This window comes from Tauraco erythrolophus, chromosome 6 (assembly GCF_009769465.1).
Source record: "Tauraco erythrolophus isolate bTauEry1 chromosome 6, bTauEry1.pri, whole genome shotgun sequence".
NCBI lineage: Eukaryota > Metazoa > Chordata > Aves > Musophagiformes > Musophagidae > Tauraco > Tauraco erythrolophus.
This window is the reverse complement of record NC_141470.1, coordinates 10,206,022-10,232,305: the sequence shown is the minus strand read 5'-3', so window position 1 is coordinate 10,232,305 and position 26,284 is coordinate 10,206,022. Positions and strand designations below refer to the sequence as shown.

Here is a 26,284-nt window from a genome sequence, read left to right as displayed (position 1 = left end):
GAGCCGCAACTCCAAGGGAATGGCGGGAAGCGCCTGCGAAATGGCGCCTCGGTGGGAATTCGCAGCTTTGGCCGAGTTTTGTCCGGTCTTTCCTTTGTGGTTAGGGAAGGCAGGTGGTTCTCCTCCTCTGCTCCGCTCTGGTGAGACCCCTGCTCGGGGGTCCCCAGCACAAGACATGGGCTTGTTGGAGGGGTCCAGAGGAGGGCGACGAGAACGACCCAATGGCTGGAGCACCTCTGCTGTGAGGAAAGGTGGAGAGTGTCGGGATTGTGCAGCCTGGAGAAGAGAAGGCTCCGGAGAGACCTCATGGCGGCCTTTCACTGCTTAAAGGGGGCTTATAAGAAAGACGGATAGAGACTTTTTTGTGACAGGACAAGAGGCGACAACTTTGCACTGAAAGAGGGTAGGTTTAGATTGGACATGAGGGAACTTTTTATGATGAGAGTGATGGGACATTGGGTCAGGTTGCCTGGAGAAGCTGTGGATGACCCATCACACTGGAAGTGTTCAAGGTCTGGTTGGACGCGGCTTTGAGCAACCTGTTCTAGTGAAAGGTGTCCCTGCCCACAGCAGAGAAACTGGTCTGGATGATCTTTGAAGGTCTCTTCCCACCTAAACCGCTCTTAGGAACCTATGGTGCCTCAGCAAGCGCTAACAGAGAGCCAGAGTGTGAATGTGGGCACCAGAAACAGCCGGTAGTTTAGAAACATGAGGGAGAACCACCATTCCTGGTGGGCTTCCCTCCAGCAGGGCGGTTCAAGGATTGGCAATGAACAGGCCCTGCAGAATAGCTCGCACCCCAAATTTAGTAACAGCCATTTGTGTTTTGACATCTACACTGATGACTAAGTCATTTGCATTTCAGTATTGGGCTTTAATATTATATGTAGGTTAACTACCTCAGTCATAGAATCATGGAATGGTTAGGGTTAGAAGGGACCTCAAAGATCATCTAGTTCCAACCCCCCTGCCATGGGCAGGGACACCCTCCACTACACCAGGTTGCTCAAAGCCTCATCCAGCCTGGCCTGGAACACTTCCAGGGATTTGATATTTGAATGAATCATTCTCTATATTTTACTGTGACTTGTCTACATTTAAGAAATGCTGTGTCCTGAAAACTATCACTTCTATGGATTTGTTCCTTTATTCCCGATTCTTTGATTCCCTTCATCACTCAAACTTTTAAGTCAATTTCAACTACATTTGGCATTCAGATTATGAGCTCCCCAGAACAGAGTCGGCTTTTGTTATCTGCCTGTATGTGGCTGTAAAACAGGCCTCTGATCCTGGATCTTTGTTGATGATACTGAGCCTCATTCCCAGGTGTAGAGCTGGATCAAATGATACTGAGTAAGGATTTGGACCAACTCCCAAATCCTTGCAAAATGGGGTGCCTTTAAATAAAGTATGAAACACCATTCCAGAGGGCTGTCATTGGAGTAGGTACTGGTCGCGCTTTATTTACAAAATCCAGAGATTTGTACGCAGCAATCTACAGGACAGCATAGGGCTGGTATCAGGAGGATAAAGGACATGCTCAGCAGGAGTTGAAGATGCCAGCAAGGAGTCATCTCGGTTTCACAGGGAACCTGCTTCCTTTTGACCGAGGAAGCCACCAGACCCCTCCAGGAAAAGAAAGAAGAAAAGCAGCAGCAGTAGCCAACCCAGGCTGATGTTGCGATTTTTGTTATCATTGAGGTGTGGGAGCACAAGTGATTGGTGAAGGAGGAAAGAGGAGACCAGCTGGGTTTCAGCACGCCATTAAGGGCCATCCTGCCTGGTTCTTTACTTCCAGCGCCCGCCAACCTTGCCCTTGGCTCCTGCCTTCTTGCTGCTACAATACAAAAGGAAAGAAAAACATGTCAGCATGATGGAAGTGGTGGGGCTCTGTGACCAGTGCATGTTTCTGACTCTCAGATTGAGATCGAGCTGCTTTCTCTTCTCACATGTTGGGCACACCTGCCATAAAGCACATCCTGAGAAAAATATTGTCAATATTATGGAAAGAGAGTCCCCCTCAGGCTCTTAGTGAAAGGCCAGGATGTGCATGCCTGAAAGAGGTGGACCCTTCCAGATTCCTGCATTGTCAGGACAGAAGTCCAGGTGGTCTCAAAACTAAATGACAGGCCTATCCAACTGCAGACTTGATGTTCCCTGAATTCAAGTCTGCTATGATCTAGATTTTAGGATTTGGAGCTGTTTCTGGAGAAAATTTCCTCATTATCAGGGAGCTCTGGTCAATTCCGCATCTGCAGAATTTACTCATCTAGTAGCGGAGGCAAAAAACGGAGCAATCATTTAAATACACCAAGAATTGCTTTGCTCCAGCAAAGGCAGAGTGGTTTCTGCCTTATATCACAAGAGCAAGAGCCTCCAAAACAGTCCAAACCACTTTGTAGGCCTCCCCTCATATCAGTATCCCCGTCTTGCTCGTGGTGTGATGGGGAGCAGTCCAGCTGCACTCCTCATGCAAAGCACCTGAAGCGAACTCATTCCAAATAGTACCTTCTTGCACACAGAAGGGCAATCCCGCATGCAAGCCACTTACCTTCTGACTGAGAAGCAGGCACGCCTGGAGTCAGAGAGGAGCCAGGCGTGAAGTTAGTTGGGTTAGATTCTGCACTGGCTCCCGTAGGCAGCACCTTGGCCTTTGGGGCTCAGCACACCACCAGACCTTTCCGTCTCACACACGTGTTGACAAGGCTGTTTCTTGAACCAAAGCACATGCAAAGTGGAGGCAGCTCTTTGGAATGGCAGAGCATGGGGTTGGGGGCCAAGCACAGGGTGGTAGGGCCTTGCTGTCAACAGAGAGGCCTTCTTCAGAACCACTGGTTCCTCCAGGGAACAGAAAAAAATGTAGATGACACATCTGGGGAGATTTTTGTGGTGCTGCCCCATGGATTGGTTCAAGAGCACTAGCCATATTTACGGAAGGATGTAGCACAACAGCAGAGACATACACATAGTGGATACTTTACCTTTTGACCAAGTTAGACTTGGTCTGTTCGATAAATTGACCTTTTACATGAGAGAGAGCGGAACATTTTCTGCTTATCTTAAATTCATCTCAGTGTCCCTTTTGCCAACCTTTCCAAAACCCAGTATAGGAACCGTGTAGCTCCTCAGACGAAGGCAGAGTCCTTTTATCTCCGTAAGCACCTGTGATGTTTGATGTTATGCCTAACCTTTAGAGTGTGCTTAAGGAGACTTAATAAACTCTGAAGCAAAGGATCACTTGATCCTTGTGTGACACATTAGCAGACATTGCTTTGGAATGGTGCAGTCTAGTGTGGATAGAAATTTAAGTACATAGAAATCTCATGAGCTGTGGGCTTCTCAGTGCAACCTTTTCAAATTATGTCCTGAGAGAGTATCATGTCTTTTGGGGGAACGAGCATATGGTAATGGTACTGTCTGTTGTGGGTGGTGTGGCAGTGCCCCTCAGATGAGCAGCAACACCCAGACAAATCATGGCATCCTTCTGCAGCTGCACATTCTGCTGAGGTTTATCAGCCTACGGCTCTGTGCAGAAAATACCATGGGAAGGTCAAGACTTATGTTTGGCATCTACAGACAGCTGAGCCCATGGTGTTACATTCATCTGATGAGGCAGTGTGGCTTGGGGAAGTGGGAACTGGTCGCTGCTGTCATCCAAAGATGTCACCAAAGAGCACCACTTCATTCCTGGCGTGACTTTGCTAAGGAGATACAGAAGCACAGTGAAGGTCAAATCCCACCACTGCAGAGCTCTCCTCCCTTGCTTTCCTGCGGTTCCTCCTCTGTGTCTGTTAGTTTTCTACATGTCCTGGTCCCCAGGCTTTGTCTAGTCCTAGTCTCTTGTAAGTTCACACCTAGAATAGTTAAAGGTGTAAGGATCAAAAAATCTAATGAAATAAAAGTCTTGTGTGGAAGAAAAGTGGGAGAGAGATGATGGGTAAAAGAACTCACAACAGTAATCCCACAATGTTAGTCTTGTTACACACCATTCCTTATAATCTTAGCAACCACTTGTTTAACCTTTCTAAACAAGAGTTGTATTCCATCAGGTATTCAAAGCACCTCAGTCAAGTGTTTGAAAACCCCAGCGATAAGCAGATGGAAATTTTGCAGACATGGTGTGAAGAAATACGATTTTTTTTGTTGTTGTTAGCTGTTACATTCACTTCAGTTTCCCCTTCATTTTCTCAATGTGAGGCAGGATGGAAGTTGCCCTTCCATCTCTAGCCTCGTTTCATTGCAACAAGAAAATGTTGGTGTTGAGGCTGAAGTGACCACTTTGAACACTGAGAAGATATCCCCAAGCCAGGAGCTAGGAAGGGGATATCAGTACTTACTGCTTCTGAGCCTGATCGATCCGGTTCCTGAGGGTGACAATCTGCAAACAACATACATGACCAGGGTTTTTAGAGATAAAGAAGACTTGTTCCCTCATAGAGGGGAGTTTTACCTGAAGTGTTGGAAGCAGGTGCCTATGGTAGAGATTAATACTTCCTTTGAAATAAAAGCTCACCCTTGCTTGAAGGAAAGAAATGGTGCTTCTTGGCAATAAATCTGCAAGCCAATTTCATATGTCAAGGGAACGAAGAGCTAGAATTATATAACCCTTATTAGAAGAGTTCTTATGTATACAAATTAATCTCCTATGAACTCACACGTCAAACTGCAGGCAGGTGAACCAGAACGAACGTCACCCTGGCCAGCTGGAAAGCTCTTGCAGGGCTCCATCCGCCTGTACGCGTCAGCCTCGCCTTCTCACTCTTCCCCTACTCCTACACATTCAGAAGTGTATAAGGTCAAAGAGCTTCTATGGCCTTTGGATGGGGACCTCAAGAATGGAAGATGGATCACACATTCTGCTGGAGTACCTTTGTTGGTTGGGAGAGCAGGAGGTGAGGAGCTTGCAGCAGTCACCACCTTCCCAGCCACTCATCTCATAAGAGAAGAGAACTTTTAAAGGGGCCAAAGAAAAAAATATGCTTGAGCAACAGAGGAGAAGGTTGGAGTTGGGGCCCTGAACACCTTCCCAAGCTCTGTTGATGACTGCAAGCCACTAACGAGTCTATCCTACAAGACAGAGTGTCTCTTCATTTAGTCATAGGTAAACTGCATATTTCAACCTGACACATGGGAAAGCAAACACCTACCTTGCACAGGATGAGCACCGTATGGCCTGACTTAGCACCTCAGTCCCGGCCTATAGCCCTGGACTTGCTACTGAAATCCTGGGACTCTTCCAGCTCAGATACTGGAAAAGCCTACGGGAACTAGAGTGTGACAGAGAGCCCTCTTTTATCCCTTCACTTCTCATTTGTAACCGAGTCAAGGTTCTACCTAGTTTTCCTGGAGTAGAAAAATGCATTTGCCAAGACGTATGATTTGCTTCTGCTTTTGGTGTAATTCAAAGTTCTCCACTGGCTCTGCAGGTCCAAGAATTGATGACCCAACATTTGAATATTTAAAGTGGCACTTGACATTCCCCATGTACGAAACAAGAAAAAAAAAAGTCATACATCCAGGTTGGCCCAACAACGAGTATTTCCTGGCTCGTATCTTTCCGTGGCAAACAGAAACAAAATAAGAGACTGAAACATTAGCAGGAACAGGACAACAAGGAAGGAAAGATCAGCAAATAAGTTGCTTTTGTACTTACTCATGGAAGTTTTAATATCTGCAGCAGTGGTTTAAATTCTTTTTTGCAACCAAGTATTTTTCTCAAGTGTGGAGGAGAACCAACTGTCTTCAGTTTGACCCAAGGACTTAAGACTTACCTTCATGGGTAATCTTGTGATAATGACTGTAACACTCACTCTCCAATGAAGCACCAAAGAGCAACAGACACTAGAGCTAAAGAACAGCTCCACTCCTGGGTGTCCCAGTTTCTTCCTTTGTCTCTCCCTTGCATCCTTGCTTGTGTCTCCTTCATCCCTTTACTGTTTTCACTTACCTTTCTCCTCACTTTTTTTCCTGCTATTATCTTCCCTTTTTTCTTCCCCTTTTCTTCTCCCATCTCAGCTGTGTATTTTCCTTCTATTTTGCTCATTCTTTGTACTTTCTCTCCTTGCTTTTCATCAGCAGCCACCTGTCTCTTTGCTTACGCAGAGGTTTCATTACCGTAGCATGTAGGTATCCCCTGGCACTGCCTTAATTCCTGCTGCTCAGTTGACCTGTTATCCTTAAGCTAGCCCTCTCCGATATTTTGGATCTGGATAAGCATGTGGCCACAAGGTGGAGAATCTTTCCAAACCCCATACTATTCTTTTCTGTGAAGTCCAAGCTGTTACACATGCATCCCTAAGCTTCTGCATGTATCCCAGGTGCATCAAGGTGACTCACCCACACACATAATACCAGAGGTTTGGATAGGAAATTGTTTTAGAAATAGTCTGAGTGGGTTGCATGCTCTGTTCTTTAGCCAAATCCCTGTTATACCCCAACTCTTTTCCTGAATTACCACTGCATCTCTTTTGAAAAGAATGGAAGGGAAGAGAAAAAGGAAGTGAAGGAAGAGACACAAGATCCAGTTTTCTCTTTTCTCTCTGCACTTGGAGCCAAGTGCCAGTCTCTCTCTGGCACCTGGCCTCTGACCATGCGGCATGCATTTGGTAGCCTTTGCTGCTGCTTTTGCACAGGCAAGTTCATTGTACTTACAACTTGGAAAGCTCCTGCAGCCTGCAACGCATTGTTAAAATCTAAGAGAGATTGAGATAGTTACAATGGTGTTGTTCGTTCCCTGTCACCATGTGTCTGTGTGATTGGGCATTAAGAGGAGAGTGAGACAGAGAAAGATCCAGTAGGATTTCTCAGCCACTGAAAACTGACGTAGGTGAGTGCAGCCCTGTCCTGTGACTGTGAAGGGAACATGTCCACTTTCTGTTACCATGTGATGCTTCAGTCAGATGCTCCTGTCTGGAGACAGTTTTCAGTGACTCCAGAGAGCTCAGTCCACAGGGAATCTGTCTAGGATGGGAATAAAACTTACAACATTCAAGTCTGTAATCAAAGATGGGTTTAAAAATATTACTTTGCAATGGAGATGACTGAATGGAGTTACTGATTTTTCAGGCCACAGTTACCTATAGATAAACAAGAATGAACTAGATGTGTTTGGGCAGAAGACGGAGAGTCCATTTTCTGTTGGGATTGCTTTTCCACGGGACACTGAAAATCTTGAGAGTAGTCTGTTCAATTTCAGTCTAAACCGTGAAATCCAGAGAGTCATAGAATGGTTTGGGTTGGAAGGGACCTTAAAGATCATCTGGTTCCAACCCTTCTGTCACAGGAGGGACACCTTCCACTAGCCCAGGTTGCTCAAAGCCCCATCCAACTTGGCCTTGCACATTTCCAGGGATGGGTCATTCACAGCTTCTCTGGGCAACCTGTTCCAGTGCCTCACCATCCTCAGAGTGAAGAATTTCTTCCTTAGATCTAATTCCCTCTTTTGTTGCGGACTGCCTGTATCCTCTCACAGTGAATCGCAACCAAACGGTTGTTGCAATCACGATGCATTCCACAATCAGAAGACTGTTCTAATCTCAATCAGAAATCTATCCAACGGAGAGCTCCAACTCACCACTCTCTAGGGACTCCTACCTCTCCAGCACCCAGAAAGAAACTACCCCCACTCCCTAAGGGGTGTGCCCCACCTTTAAGCCACCCATAGGTCACGTGGTCTCCAGCTGACCAACGTGACTCACAGCACCTGTCTTGATGAGGCACAGGTGCTTTCTATTTAGCCCATGTAGCAGCCAGAAAACTCCCCGACACTCTTTCAGTTTAAATCCATTGCCCCTCGTCCTATTACTACACGCCCTTGTAAAAAGTCCCTCTCCAGCTTTCTTGCAGGCCTCTTTTAAGTGCTGAAAGGCTGCTCAAAGGTCTCCCCGGAACCTTCTCTTTTCTAGGCTGATCAGCCCCAATTCTCTCAGCCTGTCTTCACAGGAGAGGTGCTCCAGCCCTTGGATCATCTTCATGGCCCTCCTCTGGACTTGTTCGAACAGGTCCATGCTCTTCTTATGTTGGAGGCCGCAGAGCTGAACACAATACTGCAGGTGAGGTCTCATGAGAGCAGAGTAGAGGGGCAGAATCACCTCCCTTGACCTGCTGGCCACGCCTCTTCGGTTGCAGCCCAACATATGGTTGGCTTTCTGGGCTGCAAGTGCATATTGCCAGCTCATGTTGAGCTTCTCATCAACCAACGCCCCTAAGTCTTTCTCCTCAGGGTTGCTCTCCATCCATTCTCCACCCAATCTGTAGTTGTGCTTGGGACTGCCCCGACCCAGGTGCAGGGCCTTGTGCTTGGCCTTATAGAACTTCATGAGGTTTGCATAGACCCACCTCTTCAGCCTGTCAAGGTCCCTCTGGATGGCATCCCTTCCCTCCAGCGTGTCAACCAACCTACACAGCTTGGTGTTGTCAGCAAACTCGCTGAGGGTGCACTCGATCCCCCATCCATGTCACCAACAAAGATGTTCAACAGCACCAGCCCCAATACCAGCCCCTGAGGAACGCCACTCATCACTGGTCTCCACTCGGACATCGAGCTGTTGACCGCAACTCTCTGAGTGTGACCATCCAGCCAATTCCTTATCCACTAAGTGGTCCATCCATCAAATCCATGTCTCTCCAGTTTAAAGACAAGGATGTTGTGTGGGACAGTCAAATGCTCTGCACAAGTCCAGGTAGATGATGTCTGTTGCTCTTCCCTTATCCTTCAATGCCATAACCCCATCATAGAAGGCACAATTTGCCCTTAGTGAAGCCATGTTGGCTGTCACCAGTCATGTCCTTATTTTCCATGTGCTTTAGCGTAGTTTCCAGGGGGATCTGCTCCATGATCTTGCCAGGCACAGAGGTGAGACTGACTGGCCTGTAGTTCCCTGGGTCTTCCTTTTTTCCCTTTTTAAAAGTGGGGGCTATGTTTCCGCTTTTCCAGTCGGTGTGAACTTCACCAGACTACCATGACTCCTCAAATATTATGGATAGCATCTTAGCAAATTAATCTAACAGTTCCCTCAGGACCCGTGGGTGCATCTCATCAGGTCCCATGGACTTGTGCACCTTCAGATTCTTTAGATGGTCTCGAATGTGATCTTCTCCTAAAGTGGGCAGTTCTACATTCTCCCAGTCCCTGCCTTTGCCTTCTGTGACTTGGGTGGTGTGGCTGGAGCACTTGCCAGTGAAGACTGAGGCAAAAAGTCATGAGTACCTCAGCCTTCTCCGTATCTCAGGTAACCGGGTCTCCCATTTCCTTCCAGAGAGGGCCCACATTTTCCTTAGTCCTGCTTTTATCACCAACGTACCTATAGAAGCCTTTCTTGTTGCCTTGTTGCCCAGTCTAAGTATGTATGTTAAGGGAGTACGGTTCTAAGTGTCTTGCTGATTAAGCATTGCAAAAGGGCATTGGAGACCCAAATGATGTCACCACATGGCTTTTGCTGGAGGAGTCACAGAGATTTTTACATTTGGGACCCAGTACTATTAGCAAAATGGTTTCTTAACTCACCTCGTATTTTTTCCTCTTGATCTGCTCTGTAAAGTCATACTTTTCAGTCTCCAGCTGGTATAACCAGTCCCACAGTTCCTTAGCCTTGTCCCTGTGTGTTTATGAGGAAAGGAAGATGGGAGAAACACATCACATATTTTCTACTGTTTTCACATCACTAGTATTGAGGCTTTTTGCATTTTATTTAATGAAGTTCACACATATTCCTGCAAACCCTTTCCATATTCTGAAAGCTACCCACCATTTTCAAGGTCACATTTTTCTCACCTTCTCACCTGAGAACCTATTAGACTTGCACTCTTGCATGTGTTACGCATTAACGTATTTCCTACAGATTTAATTTTCCCCCTAACTCTTAATGAAACAAGAGTCCAGAGGAATCAGACAAAAAGGAAAGAGAACTCTGAAGGCCACTCATATGAGCAGAGTAGCTGCCATTGCACAATCTCATCTGTTTCAGTGCTGAGGTGAGCCAACCTCATCTTTCAATCGTGTGAACTCCAACATGTGGGGTCCAGACTATCATGTGAAGACTGCTCTGCACCAGAGCACTGAGCTCCCAACCTTCCAGCCTCCGTGGAGACCCATGCTCATACCTTATAGCAGCTAAACTCACCCCTGGGAATGCTATAGATAGCAATCTGTAGGTTTGTTCAACTAAGGTCAGAGCTCGGTTTAAAGTTTGTACCTAGTCCCATAAATGACTAATCCTAATTAGCAGGAGAGGCTAACTGAGCTATGCCAGGAACATAGCTAGATGCCTACCAAACCATTTCAAAAATTCCTCACATCTCCATTTCCTCTTCATTCTCCAGATCAAGGAAGGGCAGAACTTAACAGTGTCCAGTGATGAATTTCAAGGAGGGCCTTCTCCTCTACCTCGTTTTTTCACTGGAGGAGACTTCAGGACAGTAAGACCAAATTTCAGTGGATTACATTCAGTAAGTTAGAGTTGGCATGTTACCTCAGCTTGTCTTCATTAAGGTGGTCAATGTTCAAGGGCTTGCGCCTCTCTGCCAGGACCTTCTTCTTTGTCTCTCTCGCTGTTTGCTTCTTTCCTCTCTTCTGATCAGCCTATTTTCAGAACATCAATTAACATCAGACTGTGGACATTCAGGCTGAATGAAATTATTTCAGCAGCAGAGCTTGTAAGACAAGCTGCTAGGGATCCGGAAGAAGGGAAGATGAGCTGTTTTCTCAACTTGTAATAATGACTGTTCCCAGTCAACTCCATGGTTTAATGCTTCCATATTTCTTCCATCGATCCATGCTTTTTACCTTAGCCAGATAGCTGCTGTATGTGGCACCCATGGAGGACAGAGCCTTCTTCTTCTTGAGATCATCCTCAGCTTTTCTCTTGGCATCTTCTTCCTCTCTCCGTGCCTTTTCTTCCTGTGGAGTGTGACACACAGAAGCAAGTTACTCTATAGGAGACACAGTTTCCACAGCAGCCAGGGTGACTGCAGGAAGTTTGGTCAGATAAGTATGTTGATGAGAATCGGCAACTCGTGTTTCCTGCCATTGCTTTAAGAGGATGGTTGTTTCTTCTCTGGACTCAGACAGGCAGAACCTGTAGTTTTTTTCTGTCTCTAGAGGTGTCCTCCAATTCAATGCTATGACAAGGAAGGAGATGCAAAGACACTTACCGCAAGCCTTGCCTGACGCTCCTTCTCCTTCTCAGCCCGGATTCTCTGTTGCTCTGCTCTTTCAGCTCTGCGCTTCTCCTGCAAGAAGCAGTGGCAGAGGCATTGAGTCATCTTTGCTACTTTATCTACCTCCAGTATTACCCACCACCACCAAGAGCTTTAGTTCATAGAGAGTGAGCCTTTTACTCTCTTGCCAGAACATGCAGAAGAGTCTCATGTGCAATTCCCAGATGCAAAACAAGAACCTGAGAGAAGGGACAGATGTGGGAAGAAGCCATTTGGTGGTGACTTGAGCAGTCACTTCTGTACATGGCAATAAAACTTTTTGCCAGACTCTGAGAGTGGACTAACGGATTCAACTTCTCATCTACAGAGGATCTCTCAATCTAGTACAGGGAAATGGCAGTACAAGGACTCACAATTCTCTCCTTGAGGGCAACCAGCTCTTCCTCTTCCTTTCTCCTGGCTTCAAAGTGGCTGTCAATCAAGGCCTGCAGTTCAATCAGGTCTTTGTTCTGCCTTTTCTTTTGGATGTCCTAGAAGAGCAGGAAAGCGCATTAAGCCAGCCCATATTGCTCTAGAAACATGCCATGGACATTCCCAGCACCCTGTTTACACAGAGAAACAAAAGCAGAAAACGTCTGCAGATATCCATGGAAATCTATGCGATTAGCTTAAATGGCTGTTGATGCAGGGCAGAGACAGTCAGGGACTCATCCAGGTGACAGTCAGGAGCCCAGAAGTGAACAGAATCCACATCTCTCATTCCCCTGCACCATATTTTATCCCTGGCTTTGCTTAGCTACCTCTTCTTTGCATGTACTTAGCTGCCTCCTCTTCACTTTGGGGTATGAATCTTAACTAGAAAATGTTCCTGCATTTTTGGGCAAAGCAGATATTTCTGTGGAGATTTTCAACACCAGAGTTTCTCCATTTTTCTGTCAACTTTCTAGGAAGGTATTTAGATCTCTGTTTAGTATTAAAATTCCGTTGTCATTTTAGGTAGTGTTTCTTAGCAACAGGTGAGTATAGGCCTGCTTTATTTCCACCTGCAACTTTCAAGCCATTTACAACAATGGGACAGGGGATCTGAGAGCTCCTAAAACACTTACTTTCTCCTTTCTTCATATATTGGCTTCAAAGATTCAAGGAGAAAAAAAAGAAATACGTGAATTAACATTTTAACTTAGTCACATTAGCAAAAAATGCATCCAGAGAGTTTCAGGGAGCATAGAATAGCCTTTCACTGAAAAGAGGTGGAAAAGCATCCATACTTTTGTTCCTGACTTTATCCTCAACAGTATCCAATACAGAAGGAGTTATGTGGGTTTGCACACATGTGTATGGCTCAGGTACAGATAGAGAAATACAGTCAGTCTCAGGAGTACTTACATCAAAATCTACTTTCTCACCCTCCGGTATTTTAGGAGCAGTTAGTCTGCAGAAAGTCAGGAAAAAAAAAAAAAAAAGAAAAGAAACAAAACAAATAAACAAACAAAAAATATATTTTCATCTTAAAGAGCAGACAGATTTTAAATAGCACCTCCTGACCTGCCCTGTCCTCAGGAACAATGCTGACAAGGAGAAATGATGGAAATACAGAGAGGTGAAACAGAAAGTCAATGGAAAACTGCTCCATAGTAACACTAAGGACCATTGTCCTTTGTGGAAGGTCATGAGGGGAGGGAGCTAACCCTAGAAACCCTTTTGATTCCCAAAGCCTGTGGTCATCTCCTACCATACAGAAAGACACTGGACTGCGAGACTGTCAGCGCAGTGCTGCACGCTCCTGTCTGGGCAGCTGGCCGAGTGGGAAGGGTTGGTGCTGGGGCCCAGAGCCAGAAGGTCCATAGGAGACCTTAGTTAAGCTCAAGTCATCCCAGCTCAACGTTTGCCATCCTTCCTACTGTGAACAGTCCTGGATGGATGGGTCGTTTCCCTGCCACGGCCTCTCACAAAGGATTTAGTGTTGAGCCACCTGTATCTTGGGGTACTGTGAGACAACTGTATCTTGGATAGTTCACGAGTCCTCTGACTCTGACAGGAACTGGTCTGAATACCCTAGCCAGTAACTACTGCTAAGGCATCCACTGACAGAGCAGACATCCTGGAAAGGCATGCAGGAACGGCTGGATGTTGCACGGAGGGTTGGACAAAGGCTTCTAGTGGCCATTTGTCTATTAGATAATCTAAGGGCTTCTATTAGATCAGAAAAATGATCCCAGGGTTTTGAAACTCCCTGCACTTCGTACTTACTTTATTCTAGGCTTCTCCTCTGTATTTGGAAACATGGAGCAAAACAGGAAGGGAAAAAGAGGGAGAACAGTTAGAACAACAGAGATCATGCCAGCTGCTAAAGTAAAAAGAGGGAAGGGAAATTTAATCTTAGGGGAAACATCCCAGAGAAGCTGGTTAAATCTCAAGCACTTCCAAAAGAAATACATACACTCACACATCCCTTTTGCCAGGAGTGAATCTGTTTTTATCCTTGAAACAGAATTTGGCAGAAAAGAATCAAGAGACTGTATAAAAGTCCCAAACGTAGCATCTGGAAGGCAATGGTTTCGTGTAAATGCTGAATTATTTTTCTCAAACCATCCTGACCAAAGCTCTAAGGAGGACAGCTGGGCTGGAGGGTAGAAGAAAATGTTGCCTTTTTCTATCAGCACTTCCTTCACTGAAGTTAACCTGAATTCACAGTCATGTCAATGATAACTGTGCTTCACCAGTTTTGCTCAAGTGCCTCATATGGAGGCCAGGAGGAAGAAAGCTTCATGACACATGTTCTCCAGGTTCATTGACTCCCAAGATAGCTTAGAGCACATGTCCCTGAGATACCTTGGTGCCATGGGGAAGATGCTTATTCTTCTGCATTATGTGGTGGTCCTCAAACCCAGCTTGGAAAGGCCATCCTCTCTTAGTGAGCATCCTCTCCTGCTGAGGTACATGCAAAATTCCCATGGGTGTTAACGGGAATGATCTTTGCATCTCCAGGAGAGGTAGAATGCCCTGTTAGGCAGGTGAAACCATCACAGAGACTGTCAACTTGGGCCCTCTGGCAGTCAGAAGAGTTGCCCTACAACAAGTGACCTTTCCCTGCCTCTCAGAAACGTGCTGTCTTATGAGTTACTCACTTAACATTTGTGCTTGTGATCAATTCCCCTCCCAGCTGTGCTTTTAAAACTTTAGTTATTAACTCCAGTGTAGTGCCAGTAAGTTCAGCACTGATATTCTCACAAACAGAAGTAAATTAAACCTACGTGTTTTTTCTGGCCCATTCTCACAGGGACTCAGGTTGACTTTCATAACCACACGCTACGTTTGAACTTTCAGGGATGCTGCTGGGTATCACAGTACAAGGCTCTCCCTGTGTTGGTTCCATGGGAGGAACTGAGGTAAAAAGCTCATGGCCTATTGAATCTGGTAAAAACAACCAGCTTTGCAAAGTAAGAGTACCAACAGCCCCCCTCTGGAGTGGGTGCATGAGCCCCACAGTCCGTATCATGATACAGAAAGCTATTATATTATATTTGTTCAGATGCTTATTTGCATTCAACTGTTTTGGGACCAATGGAGGAAATTTGGAATAGAAAATGGAACAGAGTAGGATAAAATAAAATGAAACATTATCAGAGGAAAAAAAATAGCAAAAACTGATACTGGAAAATATTTAGTGGAGACATCAGTTGCAAGGATGTTGGATGATAAAAAAAATTGAGGAAGTGGTAGGAAATGAGTTATTGAGATAATTAAGAGAAAAGACATGAGAGATCAGAAACGAACCTTTCTCTCACACTTTCCCATACCAATTTCAGTAATGAAATTTTGGGGGTAGACTTTTCTCATTTACTGCAAGAACACTGCCTACCAAAACATATCTCAGTTGAGGCCTCGAGATGCTAAAGCAATGCTAATAAAATAAACAGCATGTTGACTAGGAAAGTGTTTTAGAGCACTTGTATAAAGGAAGGCATAAATTGCTCCTGAAGAAAAATACCATTAGCCCACAGTGTATTTCTATATTTTTGCAGTTATTTTTTCAGTTGTTTTACTTTTCAAATAGCCAATGAGCTTCTTAACACATTAGTTGAATCATTTTTTTTATCTGGAGAGAGGAAAAGTAATCACGATTAACCAGTCTATTAGAGATGCTCTTCACACAGGATTCCCTTCCCTGGGGACATACCCAGCTAATTTTCAGAAACATTCCTGTTTAGCTTAAAACTGCCAGTTAGTAACATTTCAGAGAGAGGGGAAAAGAATAAAGTAGACAAGAAATGACTGGTTTTGTTTGTTGACCTTGGTTGCCAGGACTGACACCTATCTGTCAATGACTGAATTTGGTTTCAGCTGCCACCAAATCAGCACTTTAAATCAATAAACAATTGTAAAAATAAAAAGAAAAATTGAGGTTAGTTGTTCTTGAAGTAAGAAATTGTGATTAGAATACTTAAAGGTACCTCCAGAAAATCAGAAAAGGGGATAACGAAGAAATAGGAGCCTGTATTAAAAAAACGAATAGTAATAAATCTGCCTTTTGCAGCGCATGACCCAGCATGGTCCATACCATTTTGGTGAGCACCAAAAGCAGCCCTGGTTGTGATTTAGTTTTAAATGCCCCTTCTTTCAAGACACCAAGTCAAGGAACTGGGCCAAAATTTGTTGACAAGCAGGAATTGTCATAGCAAATTCCTGTTCCGGTGGCAGATTTTGACTGACATTCTGGTCATTCTGCCCATGAGCCATGGGGCTGTGACAAAATCTCCACGTACAACCCTGCCAAAAGAAGGCAAGAGCCACTGGAAATCCAAGTTCACTGCCCTGATGATTGGAGAGTCTCTGAGTTTCTGGTTTCCAAAAGGATTAGGTCACGGAGATAGGTCACACCACCATAAATACAACCTTGCTTTCTCCTGCCCAATCTATGAGATATTCACACAGTGCTCCCCCTTCCTAGGAATCCATCTGAACTGCTTTTACTCTGTTCAAAAATCCCTAAACACCCACTGTCATCCCACTTCTCAGAAGAAACGTCTCTAACTCACAGTGTATCCTTGAGAAAAAAAATCAATATGCTATTAAAAATAAAGAGAGAAAAAGAAGGACAGAAAGGGGCTTAGAAAGGTCCTCAGGGCATTTCCCTAAATAAGAAAAAAGCCTGAAAAGCAAGCAAGAAAATTAAAACAAACAAACAAACAAACAAAATCTACAGAAACAAAACAAAAGGAAACACAGAAAATGCAGGGTGGTTTCAAATGGCATTGGGCTTTGTCTTTGGAAACAGCTGGCCAGGTATTTGAGGGGCTGAGGCAGTCAGAACACAACCGAGCTACTTCAAAGGCCTGTAAAAGTTCATGAAAGTCTTTCTACACATTCAAACTGGATTTTAATTTGGCCCAGAGGCCTTGAGTTATCTTGCCCTCATACAAGAGCAAAACTGACCATGCATACATTTAGATTTGGTCCTTTTACATGATTCTTGTCCCCACCCATGTGCTCAAGTGCCCACTCAACCAACTATTATGAACACACCATCTTAAGCCCCTGGCTGGCCCCACCAGTAGGAATGGATTTGTTCACATGCTTGATGTTTAGCACAATTTTAAGTGCATGACTCGAGCAGAAGTTTAAATATCTGTAGATTCCGGTCTGGAGACCATGACCTTTTAAAGGCTGCCAGGTGAGGAAGGCACATCTACACAGGGTTCAGCTCCATTTTCAAGCATGCCACTGGGATTTAAGAGATACGTTCCTGATATTTTGGGGATAGAGAAGGTTTGCTGATGAGAGATATGACACAAGAGGTTCTAGCTAAAAGACAAGTCCAGAGCAAGCTTCTAGAGCTTAGTTTTCACCATCTACTATCCTAATGAGGATGTACAGGCTTCTCCATACAATAGTAACCCCCCCAAGGGTGATTGGATGTGCCCAGTAAGCAATTCTTTGCGGCAGAGATGTTTTGGCCCAGTTCCTGAGTTTAAAATCAAGTGAGGAACAAAAACATATAGAGAAAAAGAGAGTGAGATGTTAGAAAGATGACTTTGTTGTCCAAAGACAACACTGAGCTACCATCATAGTATTCACCGCCTTCTTCAGCTGTAGGTTGAAGGATAAAAGCAAAAGAGAAGAAGCACAGTAGTCAGTCCACAACCAGCACTGTTCTCCTAAGAGCAACTGTCTCCACTCTCTCCCTGCTATGCTGAGAACCTTGGACTCTCTGGAGCTTGAACAAGAAGAAAAAACACCTTTGTGGTGATTTCATCTGGCAAACATACAGCCCTTTCCTCCATGTTCATGCAAAGCCATCCAGAGAGACCATTTCCCTCCCATGCTCTCTTTGCTTTTGAACAAGTGTTTTTAACACTCTTTCCCCAGCGCTGAAAAAGAAAAAGGGTGAGAGTCTGTAGGTGCATCACATACCTTCTTCATGAGCTTCCTCTGCTGGTGTCGTGGTACGAGCAGGAATGGAAAGACAGGAAATAGGAAAGAAAAAAAACCAGAACAGATATTTAAAGCTCTTGAAAGCCTAAGAAAGAGACCAAGGAATGCACAAAGGGGGGGAAAAATAAAGGAATTAGTGAATTAAGGCAAGGAGAAAAGGTATCTGGAGAGGCTGTCAGGAGTTAACGGTGCTGTAAGGTTAAAGTAGTAGTAAGCGTGGAGATTAAAGGAGAAAGGGGCTGCAAGTGATCATTGTGGTTAATATTTGTTTCTCTTGTTTTGTTCTCTTCTACCAACCCAAGGCTCCTGTTCTCGGCTCTCATACACACACACAAACACACTCTTGTGATGCAACTAGGTGGAGTAAATCAGAAGTCATGTCACATACCTGGCTCATGAACTTCAGGTATGAAGTGTCATGGAACAAGGTGCGATGGAAAATAAGAGAATGAGAACGAGAAACCTGTTATTTCACACACCAAAAAGGCTTTTAAGCCAAAGGGGAGGAGGGGTGGAGAGGAAAGGAGAGAGGGGGATGAAGTTAAGAAGTAAACCTGAGATAATACAAATTAATTACATTTGAAATAGCATATAAACAAAATTCACAGGACAGGAAAGGAATTCAGTCAAGCGAAACAGATTTACGATAATAGCGCAGTGCTTAAAAAAAACAACTTATGAGCATTATATGACATAAAGCACAACCTGACAGCACGGTGTACCAAGGTTTACCTTGATTTGAAATATGCACATGAACATAGTCAGCACCCTCAAAGCACCATTAGATCCGTCCTTTTCTACAGCAGTATTTTGGACACTTGAAATAAACACAATGTGGTTCAGAAACCTACTGAAATACCTGCCGTAACTCATCATCAACGTGCAGCTGACGTCCAAAGAAGCTCAGTTCGCTTTTCTAGATCTATGGCTTAAGGCCAGTTTCTTCCTTGAAGACATCTTGGATGCCTGTATAAGTCTACTGCTATTCTTCACATTCATTTGCAATGCAGAATTAGAAATAGATGACTTCATAGGAAGAAAAGGTTCATTAAAAGTCTGTGCAGGTCTACATTTCATTCTTTTTTGGTTTTTTTGGCAAAGCAAGAATCGATCAGCAATGCGGATTTACGGAGCAGATTTTGCTTTTCAGCCATATACACACTACTGAATATTCTGCAAAGCAGGCATAAAGATAATGCAAAATCTCCCAGTATTTATATTCCCTGTGTACAGTCAATGGGTCAATTTCTGCCCTGAGATTTGAAACAAAGCTTTCCCTGTAGGAAGAAACTTTCATTCTCCTATCACGGTGCAGAATTTAACCCATTTCACAAGGACACTTTTTGCCAAGCTACTCTTTCACAATAATGTCTGTGTTCCTGTAGTTTTTAGTAAAATTTTCATTCAACAGGTAAGTTTCCTCCTGCTTAGTGCCAATTACATTTTACTGAGAGAAAAAAAATAAATATTAATCTAAAACAACAACCCCAAAGGCATGCAATTTACAAGCTATCATTAAGAGATAGGTTGTTATCGCCTGTCACCTTGCATTCGCTTCCCACGCACACTGTCCCAGCAGTCAGACACTGGGGAGTTTAGAAGTTAAATCACATACCTGGAGGGGGAGCTTCATTTAGTAGGAAGTGTCAGGGGAAAAACATAGGAAAGGAAGATAGAAGAATTAGAAATCAGTTATTCAGGAGGGGATCACCTCAAACTTTGGTGAGACTGGGTTGAAGGAGTATCATTTGCAGACTTGGTTATAGGGATAGAGTGTTAATTACAGCGGAGAAGGAGAGTAGTTGCAGTGGAGTATGAAGTAGACAGGGAGGAGATGCCATAGAAAAGAAAGATAAAAGGAATTTGAATGCTGATGAATTGCGACAATTTAAATCATGCGAATACGTAAACAGTGGGCAATTGTAGCAATGCTGGTAATCCTTAAATCTGAAAGAAAACATGCCCAAGAAGAGAGTTTTACAAGTGTGCAGTGTAACCTGTGTGTCAGCTACGCACATGCCCTTTGAGCTGTTGGAGCGGGTGTGCGGATACGAGAGTTGCTGCAAGGAAGTAAGGCTTTAAATCTATCTCAGCCTTTGCATCTGAAGCTCTACCATCTAAGATCTTCCACTGGCAGATGTGAGGCTTAGCTCTGCAGAACTGGAAATGTTCAGGTGTGCGCAGGGCTTGTCTCTGCTGCAAAGGAGCAGGAACCGCTGGAGCCTGCGTGCCGGGATCGGGATCCTGCTGCAGGGGATGCCTGCGAGCGGTTCTGCAGCGTGGGTACCTGCTCTCTGCCCTGCCGTAAAAGTTTTCAGGGGCACTAAAATGTTTCTTCTAAACTTCTTAGAAGGTGACTTCAGTTACGAACAATAATTACACTTGTTTCCTATGGGAAAATACATCTTAAGGAATCATGAGAATGGATTGGTTCTTCATGACTCTGTTTTTCTTCAACATCTTCTAATCGCTATGTACAGGAATGCTTCCGATTCATCCATAGGAATTTGGATGTCACACACATGCGCTTGGATAAGTGGAAAGTGTCAGCAAAGAAAAATAAAGGAATGAGAGCAAGAATCACACAGCAGCAAAAACGCTGAACTTGCGCAGGCCAAGGATGTGACTTAGAAGATGTGTTAGACAAAGACATCATTAACAACAGCGAAACTGAGTAATCATACAGTGATAAGAAAAGCTGGGACAGTCTCCCTCTGACATAGCAGTTTTCTTTTAAGCTTGTTATATTTACATCTTCTTTATAAACTTTCCTTTTTGTTTTGCTTTATGTTACAGCGGGAAAAGAAAACATGGGAAGACTGTAGGTATGGTTTTAGTGTTAATCAGATTACATTAATACCAGGTGTTTTGCACAAATTTCAAGCTCATAGGTATGTCAAAGCTTGAGATCAATGCTCAAGTAGTGAGTAGCAATTAAATAAATACCCAAGGAAAGAGGTACAGAGGCAGGCAAAGCAGCTGAGATGGCAGCAATGACCTTTAGCTTGTGGAAACCAAGGTCAGAAAAACCTTAGTAGGAGATAACAGACAAGAATGAGTATGGTTAAAAGGAGAAACGAGAAGCGGTGAGAACAGGAGGGAAAGGAGAAGCAGCACACAGATGAATGTTGAAGTGTTAAGTCATGTGAAAATCAATCCAACAGCTTTCACCTCTCTCACTTCAACCCGGGCAAAAGTACTGATCTCGTCTAAACTAAGAGGTTGGTCTCCCTCTGCGGACAGCAGAGTGAAATAGCTGGGACGGGCAGCTGCTGAGATGTGACCGCTTTAATAAAGCTGTTCCAAATGGCACAGGGTGCTTTTCACAGACGTTTTAGAGGACACCGCAACTTCACTTTCCGCTTTTCCAGATAATAAGCATTATAATGTTCCCGTACACAGTGTAAGGATGGCTCTGAGTCCCGTCAGTGGCTATTATTACAGCTTATACAGTGAGATATTTGTTTACAAAATTATTATTACCTTTTTCATGCAAGAGTTAGCTCTTATCTTCATTATTACACATGACAGAGCAGAGGAAATTATTACTGGTGGAAGGTGTGAGGAAGCTACAAGTAACAGTTTATCATTAATATTAGATTTTTTATTTTCTTCCACCATCTTTGAATTCCTGAGTATAATATTAGAGTTACTGGTATCGTTTTCCAACAGAAATCATAGTTTCAATTAAATTTCAATATTTCAAAACTCGTGTTGATTTAGCTAAGATTTTGGTTAAAAAAATAAAAACAGTTTCACAACCACAAAAGGCTGCGTAGATATTAACGTCTCTAGAACAAAACCTTTTCATTTTTTGCCTTGTGACAATCTCTCCTTCCAGATTGGTTCTTGCATTACACTATATGTACCCCACATTATCCATAAAGTCAATGCTTCAGAAGCAGAAGCATCTAAAATAGAATTTTCATTTCAAAATTTGCAAATCTTCCATAGAGAAAAGAGGGGGGGGGGGGAAATGTCAAAACAAAATGTTTTTGTGTCAAGTTAAAAAATAATTTTCAATAGCTGCCAAACAAGGCGTTCCTCTTTGTTGTTGTTGTTGTTTATTTGAAAAGTTTCCATTTTATCCCAATTCAGAACATGACCCAATTGTGAAATTGCCAAGCTCAATTGAATTTCCAGCACACAATAACCCTTCAGATTGACGCAGAGGAATTCAGAAGTCACATACCTGGTTCATGGACTTCTTTAAGAGGGAAGTAGCAGGGAAGGAGATGCAAAGAAAGATAAGAGAATTAGAGCAAGAAACAGAGGATGATTAAAAAAAACCTTACACTTTTTTTAGCCAGGGTGGAGGAGTTAAAGGGATAAAAACATTAATAAGATTAAAAGAGGAATAGAGGGTGCATATGGATGACAATTAGAAAATCGTGGAGAGGAAGGACAGGGGGTGTTGGGAGATAGAAGATGCAGATGACTAACATATATATTCATAATGTTATAAATCAAGTGCCATTGGTAGCCTTTGGTTGACAAAAATATTTATTTTTCTTTAAATCAAGTCCATTACCCATAGGTTTGAATGTGCGAAAAGGGTATAGACAACCTGTTCTTATTCATGTGCATAGAAATCCCAGCCTCTGTGGAAATCAATGGGCTCGGAGGAGCTGGCATTGATTTCCTTAGTGACCAGGATTTCACCACTGGTGTGTAGGACCGCACGCCAAGGTGGGAAGGTAAGTATGAGCATGTTACTGCTCTCCAACCTGCAGGATAAAGTATCGGATGAAAGCCTAGCTGGGCATGCAGAGAGAGGGGCAGGGGGGCAATTGAAGGGTAAATGGGTTTGAGATGCTTTAATAACCATGACCTGCTGTTTTGCTAATCACACAAATTGTCTTACCAGATCTGGACTTTAATTCTCATTATAAAGTCAAGCAAAAAGGCAACACTGCTACCCTTGTTTTTGCATAATGCACATTAACCCAGAAAAATACCAATGGTTAACAGAAAAAGCATGCAACTACATCTTTTCTCTGAATTGGTATTTTCTTTTGCAGCAAATACGCTGCAACCAAAACGATGGCACTCAGTCCAACCCTTAGCCCAACAGAAAACCAGGTATGACACGGAGTCACTTGTTGCTCTTAACTTCAGATGCGAGTCTGTCCACATCAGCATACGTTGCTGCAAAAGCCATTTTTGTCTTTGCACAGCAGTGGGGGGGACAGGAGGAAGAGGAGCGCATGACCAAGGGACATGCCACAGGGCACGGCTGTCCCACCTCCAGCCCCGGTACATAGCATAGAGGAAATGCTTTTGGGAACACCATCCCCTTACCAACTGGTATCCGTACTGATAGCCTGGTTAGAGAAATCAGAGCGCTGGGCAATATATAAGCAATGCCCAGCCTGTGCTTCGGGCATTGCTTTCAGAACAGCAGTTAGTACTTATTACTTGTCACGCCACTTATCCTACGAGAGCGAAGCAGCCGTCAGTAAGCGTGCAGAGGGTAGTTTTGCATCCTCTCCTCTTCAACCACCTCCAGAGTTCCTGCACGCCTTACCACTTCAGACAGAAACAGAGGAATTCACAGGTCATGGCACATACCTTCCTCATGAGCTTTAGCGGGTGAGAAGAGTCACAGAGCAAAATGCAAAGGAAGACAAGAGCGTTAGAAACATCAGAACAACCTTCCACTTGTACAAAGTGGAAGAGGAGGGAAAGCCTAAGAGTATACTGCAAGGAAATAAAACGAACATGGATACGAAAGGCACTACTGGAAGTGAGGGCACAAATGGTCTGAGATATTAAAAACATAAAGCTGATTTAAGTGGCCGTATCAGATGACACTTGTCTTATATGCACATTCCTGCAATCCTGCGTAAAGCCCGGAGCAGCATGCCCTTTCCCAACCCTGACACTCGCCCAAGTGGATTTACAGCCTGAGGCCAGCAGGCTTTTGGTGGCACATGCCTGCGGGTACTACCGTGAGACCGTGGCCTAGAAACTCCATTGCACAAAGAAGAAAACCATCTTTAACCATTTGCAAAGCTAAACCATCAAATTATCACCAGTTGCTTTATACAACAAAGTTTAAGCTGAAAAATGGGCATGTGGAAACGCTGTTGTAAGAACATCAGCCCAGTAAAGGAGGGCAAGTTCTCCCTGCATCTGCAGTGTCAGCAGCTGCTGTAGCTGCAGACCGATCATGGGCACTTCTGCATGTGATACAGAGGCCCAGCCCCCCCCGAATGGTCCAAAATAAGCCTCCCAGGGAGACCCAACCAGTCTCAGAGTGAAGGATTTTCAATCTTCATCCTTTTAAGAGGTTTACATTTCCCAGCAATTTTCATACTTTTTTTTTCCATGCAACAATTACCATGTAGCATCGCCAGTGCATTCGGTGTCAAAACATGAAGGGAGAGAGCACAAAACCCAAAATAGTCACAGGTTTTATTCTATATTAATATGCCTGGTTTTAACTCCTGCTTTCTTTTACTATCTTATGGCTTACTGGCTAAACCAGAGCTTACTCTGAAAGACAGGAATTTAGGGGTCGTGTCACATACCTTCCTCCTGAGCTTCTTTAGGTGGGAAGAGTCACAAGACAGGATGCAAAGGAACATTAGGAGAAACACATTATTACACGGGCTGATATTACACAGGCTGAAAACTCTGTTAAGCCAGAGCAAAACGTTTTATCCCAGTAAAGGATGCACTAATGGTCAGGAGGGGAAGGAATCTGAGGCATGTGTGATTGGGAAAAAACTGCACTATGTAAAAGGAACAGAGAAAAACATACTGGTGAGGGAAAGGCCTAACAACTAGCTCAAATAACACATGCTGAAATTTCCCTCTAATTCCAGTTTTATAGGAACAACCTCCTGCCATTGCCCAGATGGGCTTTAGGGCAAGCTCTGCACATGGCAGGAAAGGCTGGGTTACCACCAAGCCAACGTCTGCTTGCAACAGACCTTGCACCGAGACCTTTCCCACATGTTAGCCTGCAGCAGAGCAGGTCACAGAGGAGAGGTGGAAAGCAAAGACGACAGAAGTGATAAGGAAAAGTAACCAGGTCCTGCTCCTCTTGCACCACCCTTGAATCCTCCCCATCGCCAAGGAGGCGGCAGGGGGCAACTCGGAAAGTGATGGCACATAGGTGCTTCGTGAGCTTTGTTGGGTGGGACATGGTAGGGAGCAGAGCAATGAGATGGAAAACAAGAACAGTTAGACTAAAGGGTGCGTGAATGCAACGGGGAGGTCTAAAAAGACCACAGCAGGTCTGAAATAGAGAAACAGAGGAGGAGGTGAAATGGAAACAGGCAACCAAAGCACACACAGGTACAGGAAATGTAAAACCTTCAGGACCTGGATGCTGTAAAAACCCTGCAAACCGCTCGGAGCGGGTCTCCCATGGTGTTATAAACAGGTTTACCCTTGTTTCAAACCTGCCCGTTTGCACAGAGCTTTGCAAATGTGGAACCAACGCACCCTTTGGCTCCTCCTACCTGGAGCACCACATCCCAAACCTCTCAAGTGCAAAGGGTGGGTTTCTGTTCCATCCCCTCTTCTGCCCTGCCTGTCCCACTTTGCAAATGCCGCGTGCAATGCGGGGAGTCCGCTGGGGTTACTTGCCGGCGTCTGCATGGATACAATTAATAAGATCTGCGTTCTGCAGTATTATTATTCATATTATATATAATATTATATATTATAGTCTGTAAAGTTATAATATATACTATATACTATATATAATATTACATAGTATAGAATATGTACTATGTAACATATGGCTTCACACATACCTTACCACAGATGGATTTTGATTTCAAAATCCATCCCATCATTATCTGCCAAGCTACGTAGGAGAAACCAGTTGACATCTGATAGAAACCTTTACAGCCAGACCCCGGTTATTCCACGGCGGGCGTTACAAACACCCAGGGCTAAAACTCAGCCTCGGAGCCTGCCGTGGCTCAGGTGAGGAGATGGTATCTGCATTTCCCCTGCTGCTCCCTCCCTGAAACCGGAGCGGAGGTGTCCGCACAGGTGTGCGAGGGTATGGGGCACCCTCAGTGCAACATGTGCACGGGACAAGAAAAGCCTTGTGCCTGCAGGTCGTCTGTCCCAGCATCTTTCTCTTGCTTCTCGTTTTCTTCTACCACCTTGCAAAATTGAGGCGCACATCGGCACCGAGCCCTGCTGCGGGAAAGCAGGGGGCCGAGAAGCTGTTTCACATACCTTCTTCTTGAACCTCTTCTGCGGGTGGGAAACGGCAGCAAAAGGAATGGGAGGAGAAAATTAGAACAAGAAATATCTTATTGGAACATTCTTGAGGTTTGCCAAGCTCCCAGGCCGTTATGGGTAAGAATACACAATGATGGAATTATAGGGTGAGAGAGAATTAAAAATAACATTTTTATGGGCACATTATGGGGTTATAAATGTTACTGAAATATGGGAATGTGACCACAAGTGAAAACCACATTAAAAAAGGCATCCAATATTTTGTTCTTTATTAGAGCTGGCTGAAATTTCCTAAACCTGACTTTTGGTGCATTTTTAACCAAAAATAAAATTGAAAAATTGCTGCATTTTTTTTCCTTGAAATCTTGTTCTCAAATAATAAAAAATTTTCGTCAACTTTTATCGAGTTTTGAAATTTCAAAGAAATTCATTTCTTAGTTTCAACAGATGGATATAAACTTTGCAGGGTGTCCTCGTCCCT

General features: G+C 44.1%; 1 protein-coding gene across 1 annotated transcript; it reads right to left on the bottom strand.

Moving 5' to 3' along the window:
* Positions 1-1,788: 1,788 nt before the first annotated feature.
* On the bottom strand, positions 1,789-25,918 carry TNNT3 (troponin T3, fast skeletal type; the record flags this gene model as incomplete). Its single annotated transcript, XM_086612850.1, has 14 exons — positions 1,789-1,837; positions 6,652-6,692; positions 9,506-9,596; positions 10,470-10,579; positions 10,784-10,897; positions 11,152-11,229; positions 11,571-11,687; positions 12,544-12,589; positions 13,408-13,426; positions 17,221-17,247; positions 17,572-17,592; positions 21,785-21,799; positions 23,164-23,175; positions 25,798-25,918. Coding segments are annotated over 14 exons (861 nt in total), but the record flags the coding sequence as incomplete, so codon positions are not given.
* Positions 25,919-26,284: the final 366 nt, after the last annotated feature.